General features: G+C 46.7%; 1 protein-coding gene across 1 annotated transcript; it reads left to right on the top strand.

Annotated features, from left to right (window-relative positions):
• The first annotated feature begins 429 nt into the window (after window positions 1-429).
• Window positions 430-5,555, top strand: Ghrl (ghrelin and obestatin prepropeptide). Its single transcript, XM_050148441.1, has 4 exons — window positions 430-2,077; window positions 2,429-2,545; window positions 4,442-4,550; window positions 5,412-5,555. The coding sequence occupies exons 1-4, from the start codon at window positions 1,916-1,918 to the stop codon at window positions 5,429-5,431; spliced, it is 408 nt and encodes a 135-aa protein (XP_050004398.1). The 5' UTR covers window positions 430-1,915; the 3' UTR covers window positions 5,432-5,555.
• The last annotated feature ends 5,413 nt before the right edge of the window (window positions 5,556-10,968 follow it).

The following is a 10,968-nucleotide window of genomic DNA, read 5'->3' as shown; positions in this document are numbered from 1 at the left end:
TCTCAGAGATGCAACCCAGCCCATGCCTCACCTGTCCCTAGAGTTCCCACAAGGGCCCAATCTTCTCAAGACTACCTAGGACGTCAAGATGTCATGGGGCCCATTTGTTCTGCTATCAACGCCCCACTAACTGGTCATCCACCCAGAGTTGCCCTATTGATGCAATGCTACTATCACTGTGGCAGCAGGGACAGCAAAGCAGTGCTTCAGGAGTTAGAAGTCTGCACTGTAGGTGCATCAACAGGCCCCACCCCAAGTCCTCAGGCCATCCTATTTATTTATTTATTTATTTATTTATTTATTTATTTATTTATTTATTTATTTATTTATTTATTTATTGTTGTTGTTGTTGTTCTGTTTTCCGAGACAAGGTTTCTCTGTGTAGACTTGGTTATCCTGGAGGAACTCACTACGTAGATCAGACTGGCCTTGAATTCAGAGATCTACTTGCCTCCCCTTCCCTAGTGCTGGGATCTTACGAGCAATACAGAAGAGTATCCAACTACATAAAGTCCTCTAGAAGTGGCAAGTCCTAGAGCCAATAGAATTTGGCATATGTGCGTCACAACCATAGGCATGGTTCAGCAAAGCTGCCTCCTGCAGGCCACATTATCAGTTATAAAGTTGTCTCAATCCTACCCTGTCACTTGGTCTTCAAAGAGCTAGCAGGCAAGGGAGAGGATCCTTGTGGGAAAGTTTCTAAGAACTGTGCCATTAAAGTTAGACTGCAGGACTCCTAACACCAGGTCCATCTCATCTGCTCCTCCACATGGGCATCCCTTGTCCTAGGGCCTTGATACCTGCCAGAGGACAGAGAGGCAAGCTTGCCTGTTAGCAAACACCAGACTGGACTGGGGTATGGCTCAGTGAAAAATGCCTACCAAGTACAAGGCTCCGGGAACTATGCCTAACAGTCTAAAACACAAAAACCATCAATAAGACCAAACAGTCAACTTTTACCACACAGAAGACCAATAAAGCATGGCTACCAGGTGAGCGTCCCCCACGCTCGCTCCCTAAGGAGGACAGTTCAGCCCTTCTTGGGGAACACCCCAGAAGCGAGCATCTATGTGATCTTGTGAAGACAACAGCTCAGTGGCAGGGCAAAGCTGAACAAAATCTTAAAGCTCTCCTGATAGCAACACCAACTCATATGGAAGGGGGCAAGCCATGGTCATACCACAACTAAGCCAGACCTCAGAGTTCCTAACCAGCCAAAACCCTCTACCAGTGCCAAGCCCACATGGACACCACGGAGACGTCAGGAGCTGGTGCCCCACCAGAAGCCAACTGGGTACCTCTGAGGGCACCTGGCTGCCACTGTTGTTCTTCAACAGTGGAGAGAAGAGTATTTAGTTCCCATGGAATGCAATACTGCCCACGCAAAGTAGACAGCCTCGGAGATGAGGCTGCCGGATCCAAACAAACAAAGGCTTCCTATATAAGGAGCTGCCAGGCAGCAGGCACCACAACCCCAGGCATTCCAGGTAGGCTCTGTGCTATGTGTTTGTGTGTGTTCGTGTATGTGTGCTCACAGAGGTCTAAATTTCTCACTACTGGCCATTCACTTACTTTCTCTGAGTGTCAGTGAGCTCAACGAACAAAGGGGACAGTGGCCAACCTGTCTGGCTGCCGAGACAAAGCTGGATAAAGAACTAATGAGCTCCATCAGGCTTCTGAGGGCTTAGGACAAGCGCACTAGGATGGACAACGCGGCCGTCCAGCATACCATGCTATGCCTTAACAGTTTAGAAAAGGCAGAACTCAGTCTTCTGCTCTCCCAGCCTTTTAAGATGGGGACGAGAGAGCCTTGCTTCACTCAGTAGTCCCCACTCCAGGTTCTACCACCCTTCCTTCTAGAAGTTTGCTGGGTTCCAACCCGAACAAAATCTAAGACATATCATGCAGATGAGGTATGCTAACAGAAGACCCTCTCTTCCCAGGGCCATCTGTCCCCACCACCAAAGCTATGCCATCTTCAGGGACCATCTGCAGTCTGCTACTCCTCAGTGTTCTCTGGATGGATGTGGCCATGGCAGGCTCCAGCTTCCTTAGCCCAGAGCATCAGAAGGCCCAGGTAAGTCTGTCTCAACAAGCCCCATACTCATCCTGACCTGGGAACTGTTCCAGCCCTATGACCAGCAGCAGGGCCTCCATCTCTCTGGGCTTCAAACTTCACAGCATAAAGGAGGCCCCTGGATGTGACCCAACTCTGCTTTCAGAAGGACATACAGATTGAAGACCCTAAAGAGAAAAACTCATCCAAGCATGGTAGTGCACATGTAATTCGAACAATGGGAGATGAAGGCAGATGAGTGTCAAGTTCAAGGCCAGCCTGGACTACATGGCTATAGGGAGACTCCTATCTTAAAAAAACTAAAACTTATTTTAAATTTTAAGAAAAATAAAAAGACCTTTTCTTTTCTAGCAAAGAAAAGAATCAAAGAAGCCACCGGCGAAACTGAAGCCACGATCTCTGGAAGGCTGGCTCCAGCCAGAGGGCAGAGGACAGGCAGACGGGACAGAGGAGGAACTGGAGATCAGGGTTGGTACCCAGGCACCAGTAGGTTCTTATAACAGTAAAGGAAGTTGGGAGGAGAGGGGAGAATAAGCTAAACACACATGGCTTTCCAAGCTATTCAAGAATTAGAGCCCAGCAACAGCAGCTCCACAAGGTGTTCAGGGTCTCTGGCCCAAGAGCAAAATGTCCACAGGTACTTCACTGCAAGGGTAGCAAGGGAGCAGCCACCAACAGCAAAGATATCAGCAGATTCCAGGAGGTCACAAAGAGCCAGGAAACACAGATGGAGAAACAGAGACAGAAGGAGGCCTGCCTATCCAGGGGTCTCTCATGCCTGCCCTGGTTATGGAGAGGTGGGTGGGCTGCTTGTGCAGGCTGGCTAGCTCACACACCTGTAGCCTAATGGAGTCAGGTTTGCTCTGAAAATTTTTGCATGGCACAAGGAAAAACCACAAACAATCCAAGGATTGGGAGAAGGGAATAAAGGTACCCATAGGTACCTCTCAGCAGTTCACCTCGGATTCCCCTGGGAACCATTAAGTAGCACTTGGCAACGCCAGCCCCTATACTGTGTGTCTACATGCAATTTCATCTTCAAACACAGCAACCATGACTAACTGGGCAGCAGGGAGCACAACCTAGGGCTTCACAATTGCTAGGCATGAGCTTTGCCAAGGGCTACATCCCCAGCCCTCTTCTACTGTTTTCTTGAATCACTTACTCTCTACAAAACTTTGTAAGCTAAGCAAGGCTGGCATCATTTGCTAAACTCTATAGATAAGAAACACAAACTGAAAGGTAAATTCACTTACCCAAGGCTAGATCAAGCCAGGGTTTTCCTCCCTGGTCAAGGTCAAATGCCAATATCCTCAAACTCCTGGTCTCTGATCCTCTCTGGAGCTTGAGTATCCTCTCAAACCCTTTCTCCGCATGTCCTTTAAAACTAACTCCTCTTTCTCCTCAAGGCCTTCACTAAAATGGCATGGACAGTCTTGAGACAATCAGGTCCATACTTGGCAGGTGGCTACCCAGGTCATAAGAGCCCTACACTTAGTTCTTATAGGGAAGGAATCTTAGCACAGATCCAGGATCAACACTTCCTAGTTCCTATGATCCTCACCAGGAGCCAGACATGGGGTCTACATAGCAACATAGGCACAGAGGGAGAGGTCTGTAGCATGCTAGGCACAGAATATGACCACTGCCTACGCTCCTATTTGAGGCTCCATCTCTCTTCAAAGGTTTTCTCCCCAAAATCAGGTCTGTAGACAGAACGCCAACTACCTCCACCACACTAAATAAATGGACCCTGAATCAAGGAAGAAGGGGTTTTTCCATGTTGCATGAGAACCAAATGCTGCCACGTCTCACATGCCTCTATCAATCCTAAGGGTGTCAGCCCTGGCAGCGCCCCTGAAGGGTGTGTGGTTTTCTTCTGTGATTGTTAGATCATCTGACCAGCTTGCACAGACAATGGAGTTTGAGGAGAAAAACTAGCAGTTGCTAAGGAGAAAGCGAGAAGGGCCCCAGGTCCATAAATCACAGCACCTCCCATCCATGCTGCTCCTGACTCCTAGTTCCTGCAGTTCAAACAACCTGGAGAAACAGGCGCCATCCACCTGGTGCCTAGCAGCCTCAAGCAAGGACTTGGGGCTAGGCAGAGTTCAGAGTCCTGCTTTCTAAATCCTCGGATATCACCTCCATCTGTGACACAGGGAGGTCATCCAGGCTCTCTGAGCTTCTGCCCTAAGACAGGGAGAGTACCAGACCAGATAGCTCTCCTCTCTGGCTCTAAGATTACGTTCACAGACCACTCAGATACCCAGATGGCCAACATGGCCAGGCCTCCCTGGGGAGAGGTGGGTGTTTGGGGCACGGCAGGCAGGATGAGACTCAGATGCTCCCAACCCTACCTCCTAGTTCAACGCTCCTTTCGACGTTGGCATCAAGCTGTCAGGAGCTCAGTACCAACAGCATGGCCGGGCCCTGGGGAAGTTTCTTCAGGACATCCTCTGGGAAGAGGTCAAAGGTGAGTCAATCTGAAATGGAGGTTAACCTATTTTATGAGTGACACAAATTTTCTTTCCTAACCCTACTCTCAAGCATTTTCTAATCTTCCTCACTACCTGTGGGAAAGGGTGCTGAGCTGGTATGTGTGGCAGCCCAGGAGGGCTGGAGCACCAGGTCCATCTGCAACAGCCCTGAGTACCAGAAATTAGTTGTTAGCTAGCTGCTGGGCCCCCCTGAGCCTCCGTTCTTTCACTGTGAGGTAGTGCTGATTCCTATTTCCAGCACTTCACATTATCCGCCTTAGAAATATTTCACAATGTAACTTCATGAAGGGAATCTGCCACAGTGGCACTGAAAATGCTAGGAGACACTTATCTTAAGTTTTGGTTTGTTTAAGTTTTTTAGAGACAGGGTTTCTCTGTGTAACAGCCCTAGCTGTCCCGACTCAGAGATCCGCCCACCTTAACCTCTTAAATGCTGGGATTAAAGGCGTGCGATAGATAGCCCCAGCTATATCTTAGTTTTGTGTGGTGGCGGGGTGAAATCCAAGGCCTCATACATACTAGACAAGCACACTACCACCAGCTGCATCCCTTGTTTTCAGTATACCCAACTTCTGCACGGCTGAGAAAACATTCTCTCCCTAAGCACTTTCTCACAAATATGGCAAACACGTATCTCACCATACAGATGAGGAAAGAGAGATTTGGAGATAAAAGGATACTCACCCAAGAGCACACAGTCCACAAATGCCATCTTCCAAGTCCAACAGTCCCCACCCCATCACCACACACTAGCTCCCAGCATACCAAGGAAAGCAAATCTGATGACCCGAGCAAGATGGTGAACCTGAAGACTGACTTGACCTCTTGCTTTCCAGAAGCACCAGCTGACAAGTGACTGCTGACAAGACTCACCCCTGTGATTTCCTCCTGAGCAAGAACTCACACCCAGCCTTACGCTCCTCTGCAACTCCTGGCACTCTCCTACTGCCTTAAGAATAAAAGCTCAAGCTGTGCACTAAATGCTCAAAATATTGTTTTTCATCCACATGGTAAAGTTCACATTTACTTAAAAATTACTGAAACAATGCTTAAAGTTTATGACCCATGAGAAAAGGAAAAAAATAAAAACAAAACAGCAAGGCAGGAGCATGCTTGAAAACCAAAGGAAACCTTGCTCATTCCAGCAGTAAAACAGGAAGAATGTAAGACAGAGGTTCTAAAGGTGGGGTCTGGAGGCCACAAACACAGTTTACCACACAGCAGAGCTTCCTGAGTAATTAAGAGCTACGCTAGGGACTTCAGAAGAGCCACCAATGGCTGCATTCATAGATAGCAGTTGACAGGATCAAAATCAACACCCTCAAGAACTGTCTGGGGTGATCAGAATGGCTGCATGGCAATGGCTCTCAACCAGACTAGGTAACCACATTCTCTCCTCTTCAACTCCTGGAGAAAGCTGGCAAAGCAAATGTCCCATGTGCTCAAGGCTGGCCACCACCTGATACTAGGTAGATGTCCAAAACAGTCCCCAAACTCCAGCTCACAGCTCATGAGCCTCGATCCCCACACCCTACCATTGTAATTCCAGTTGAGACACTAAGAATAGTACACCTAATGCAAATCTTTAGACCGTGTCCCCAAGTCCAGTGACATTAGATGAGAGCCGTAACTAAAGCAAATTCCTTGTGCAGTCCAGTGAGCACTTAGGATAAATAGGGAGGAGATCGGTGTTGCCCAGCCAAGGCAACACTGCCGCAGCAGGAACTGTGGACCTCTCCTCAAGAGAAGCCTTTGCCGCCCAGAACCCAAGGCATGAGACAACCAGGGGTGAGCACACTTGGCAGGCACTGTGAAATCTAAGCACATCCCTGCCAAGGAGCTGTGATGCTTCTCACCACTGCCATCTGGAAACTCCTTACAAATCAATGTTCAACCCCAATCCAGTCCTTCTTCACAGAATACTGAAGTCCCCAAGCAGCCAGGCATGGTGGCTCACGCCTTTCATCCCAGCACTCAGGAGACAGAGGCAGGCAGATCTCTGGGAGTTTAAAGCCAGGATGGTCTACAAAGCGAGTTCCAGGACAGTCAGGACTGCACAGAGAATCCCTGTTTCAAAAAACCAAAACACAACCAAACAACAATAAGAAAGCCCCCAAGCTATGACTTGCTTAGAAGTCCCAGGATCCTGTTTAAAGCACAGCACACAAAACCAGGTGGCTGTGGGGCCCTTGGCAAACCTGGAAACGAGACACACAGATACCCACTGTGCTGCTCAGTTTCTGCCAACTTGACACAAGCTATTAATCATCTGGGAAGAAGGACCCCACTGAGAAAATGCCTCCATCAGATTTCTTGTTAAGCAAGTTTGTGGGGCATTTTTTTGGTTAATGATTAATGTGGGAAGGCTTATCCCACTTTAAGAAGTGCCACCCCTAGGCAGGTGGTCCTGTGTTAGAAGAAAGCAGGCTGAACAAGCAAGAACAAGCAAGCTAGTAAGCAGTATTCCTCCATAGTCTCTACCTGAGTTTCTGTCCTGGCTCTCAGCAGTAGACCGTACCCTGTAAGCTAAACTCCCCACCACCCTTTGCTTTGGTCAAAGTTTTATATCCTAGCAATAGCAAAACTAATGCGTTCAGCTTCTCTCATTTTCGCCCCCGTCTTTGCAACACTCACTAGTATCAATTAGGTCTACCCCTAAGATATGCAACAGCACCAACACCCTGCACCCTTTCTACCAACAGCACCTAGTGTAGGACAATTGTCTATATTCTGACAATTATGTTTTAAATAAACGCTGATTGGCCAGTAGCCAAACAGGAAGAAGAGGCAGGTCAAGAAGAACAGGAAAATTCTGGGAAGAAGGAAGCTCTGTCTGCAGTCCTGTCCAGCCACAGAAGCAGCAAGATGTAAAAAAGATACTGAAAAAGGTACTGAGCCATGTGGCTAACGGAGATAAGAATAATGGGCTAATGTAAGTTTTAAGAGTTAATAAGAAGCCTGAGCTAACGAGCCAATCAGTTTATGATTAATGTAGACTCTCTGTGTGATCTTTGGGACTTAACGACTATGGGAACCGGGCAGGACAGAAACCTCAGACTACAGCAGGCAAATGATTTTTGTCACAAGTAACCACTGTAACATACTGGAGAGCAGAAATAAAGGAAAGGAGACTTAGCAAATGGAGAAAAAGAACTTGAATGGAACAATTTTTCACAAGATGCTTCTCTTACTAAAAATGACTACTTACTTCTCTTTCTCCTGCCTGCGCCCTGTAGTCATTCCTTCAAAAAGCAGATGCTGAGCACACTCTGGCCAAACACTACCTACCAGGCGGATCAGTGTGGACATGGGATGAATATGAATACCAGCTGTACAATCCACATCAAGACCCTGCACTTTCCTGGCGAACAAACACACAATTACCCTAATAGCTACCATTCCCTGATCCTACTGTGAACATTTAAACAGATGAGTTTAATTTCTGTTCATTTTCACAGCAAGTCTACTTATGAAAGAACTCAGCTAAATACAGTATCTCTCCCAAAGTCACACAACAAATACCTGAAGAGACCCATAGCCAGAGTCTCGGACTTGAGGAATGTTGTTTTTCCATCTTAACTCTTCTCCACTGGCCCAACTGCCAGGGATTCAGGGTTTCATAAGAGTTTTCCATGCTGGGGTAAACCCAGGGCCTGTGTATGCTAAACTATCACTCTACTGGGGAGGTATGCCTCCTCCTTTTGTTTTTCATTTTCCTTGACAGCTCATCAAGAGACCCTGGCTAGGAAAGGACAACTTCAATCAACAACTGGCAGAAATAAAATGTATTCAAGCACATGGTTAGGGTACACAGTACAAGAAAACAATCTTTCTAAACATGTTCCCACATCCATTCTTCTTTTTTCTCTGTTCATGGTGGTTGTTTCTTTGCTAAGTCATTCATGGCTGATGGCTTTGAACTGTCAACCCTCTTGTCTCTGCCTTCCAAATGCTGGGACTGCAAGCATGTACCACAGTGTCCAGGTCCCTAGCTTAGTTTTTTTTTTTCTTTTTTGGGGGGACAGGTTTCAAGACAGAGTTTCTCTGTGTAGTCCTGGCTGTCCTGGAACTCATTCTGTAGACCAGGCTGGCCTTGAACTCAGAGATCCACCTGCCTCTGCCTCCTGAGTGCTGGGATTAAAGGTGTGCGCTACCACCATTGGGCTAGGTCAGTTTTCTTTAGCCCACTCCATCTATCACTTAACGATTCCACTAACTTAAGAATCCCTGAAGTAGGTAGCCTGTATCTCTAGAAGAAACATGGTAATTTCAAGAGGAAAAAAAATTTCTCTTTTAAGAGAAAACTGCTTTATAATTAACATAACAGCACATGTATCTACCTCACTTACCATATACTTAAAGCTACATGCTCAAAAAGTCTAACAAGCACCAAGGGAGAGGGCAAACACACACACAACAGCCTCCCTCCTTCAATCTGAACACTCAAACACCAGAGATAAACAGCCAAAGACCAATTATCATCCCTGACAGTTTGTCCTGATACATGCCAGCAGCCGGTTGCCCTTACAAAACAAAATCAAAGTGCTGAGATTAAATGGTTAAGTATCAGGCCCCTAAAAACAAATGAAAAATGCAGAAGAGCTGTAGAAGAAAGGAACAACAACCAGAACCAGACAGGAAGACAAAGCCAGGAAACCTGATACAAATTTGTGATCTATAATTCATGACAATCACCTGACTTTGTGTGCAGAAACAGGGGGAAGGGAACCTGCCTATCTTGTATATATATCATATATCCTATATGTGTGTGTGTGTGTGTGTGTGTGTGTGTGTGTGTGTGTGTGTGTGTGTGTGTGTGTATATTGCCTTCATTTCCAGCTTAAGTTCAAGGACAGCTCAGCACAGGCTAAGATGCAGTTCTATGGCAGAGAACTTGTTTATTAGCACAAGCAAGGAAAGGTCTAGGTCAATCCCAACACCATGAACCCAGGAAAGCCCCACAAAAAAATACCTTAATAGGGGCTGAAGATATAATTCAGTGGTTAAGTACACTGGCTGCACTTTCAGAGGATCTGGCTCAATTTCCAGCACCAACATGGTAGCTGAGTCCCAGGAAATTCAACGCCCTCTTCTGGCCTTTACAGGCACCAGGGACACATGTGGTACACAGGAATACATGCAGGCAAAACATCCATACAGATAAAATAAAAACTTTAAATACCATAAAATGACTGACTATAGATAGTCAAACAGTTCTCCCCAGTTTTCCTGGAAACAGAGTTCAGAGCCCAAAACCCACACTACAACTGACTCATCAACACCCCCATGTATAACACTGCTTTTCTGCTGAACTATATACTCCCCCCAAAGGCTAAACAGCTATAGTATACCTAAGTCTGCAAGAAAGTCACAAGGGCATCTCATTCTAAAGCAGCAGGCTTTTAAAACAGGACCATGTTCTCATAGTCATCTTACTCTTACAGTAAGATGACAACATCTCCAGACATTCCCAAGTACGTTCATTTGTCAACTTGACACAAGCTAAGTTACCTGCAAGAGGGAACCTCAACAGAGAAAATGTTCCCAGGAGATTGGCATGTAGACAAGCCAATACTTCATTAAATCGTGACTGATATGGGAGTGTCCAGCACCTAGAGGGTGGTGCCACACCTGAGCAGGTGGTCCCAAGTTGTACAAGGAGACAAACTAAGAAAGCTATGGTAAGGCACTTAGCAGTGTTTCTCCACGGCCTCTGCTTCGGCTCCCTCCTGAGTTCCTGCTCTGCCCCTCCCCCACATGATGGATTGTAATCTGCCAAGTGAAATAAACCCTTTCCTCCCTAGGTTGTATTTATTCAGTGTTTCGTCACAGCAATAGAAAGCAGCACATAAAACATCACATTACCACGCTGACTGGACTAGCCTGCAGCATCACTTAATCAACCTATAAACACAAGGTGAGCATGGGTTGGGGAAGTGGATTAAGGACCTGTCCCTTTACTTTTAGAGAGAAGACCAAAGTCAGGGAGAAATGAGGAATCTGGGCAAGGCAGTCTCCTCTAATTTGATGCAGTGATCAACAGTAGTGCCCTAAGATCAACACCAAGAGCCTGCGGCAGAGGAAATGGGCTACAGTACATCTTGTCTGAGTAACAATAAAGTTGTGTGGCAGACTGAGCAGACCCCAAGGCTTCCAAACGGGGGCCAAGTCCCCTGTTCTTCCCAGTGACACATGTGAAGTACAGGCAAAACGTAGCTGACCCAAGGGAGGGGGACAGAAAGGAAAGCTATTTCCCAGACCTGACACCAAGTCCCAGGGTTAGGAGGAAAATCCAGACAATAATCAGCTCACCTATTTTATCTCACAAGGTTCAAGAACACTTTTCAAAGACAAGGCCATGTAGAAGAACCCACTGTTGAGTGCTGGACTATA

This window comes from Alexandromys fortis, unplaced genomic scaffold, assembly GCF_014885135.2.
Source record: "Alexandromys fortis isolate MF-2015 unplaced genomic scaffold, M_Fortis_MF-2015_v1.1 scaffold_59, whole genome shotgun sequence".
NCBI lineage: Eukaryota > Metazoa > Chordata > Mammalia > Rodentia > Cricetidae > Alexandromys > Alexandromys fortis.
This window is presented reverse-complemented; position numbering and strand designations above follow the sequence as displayed.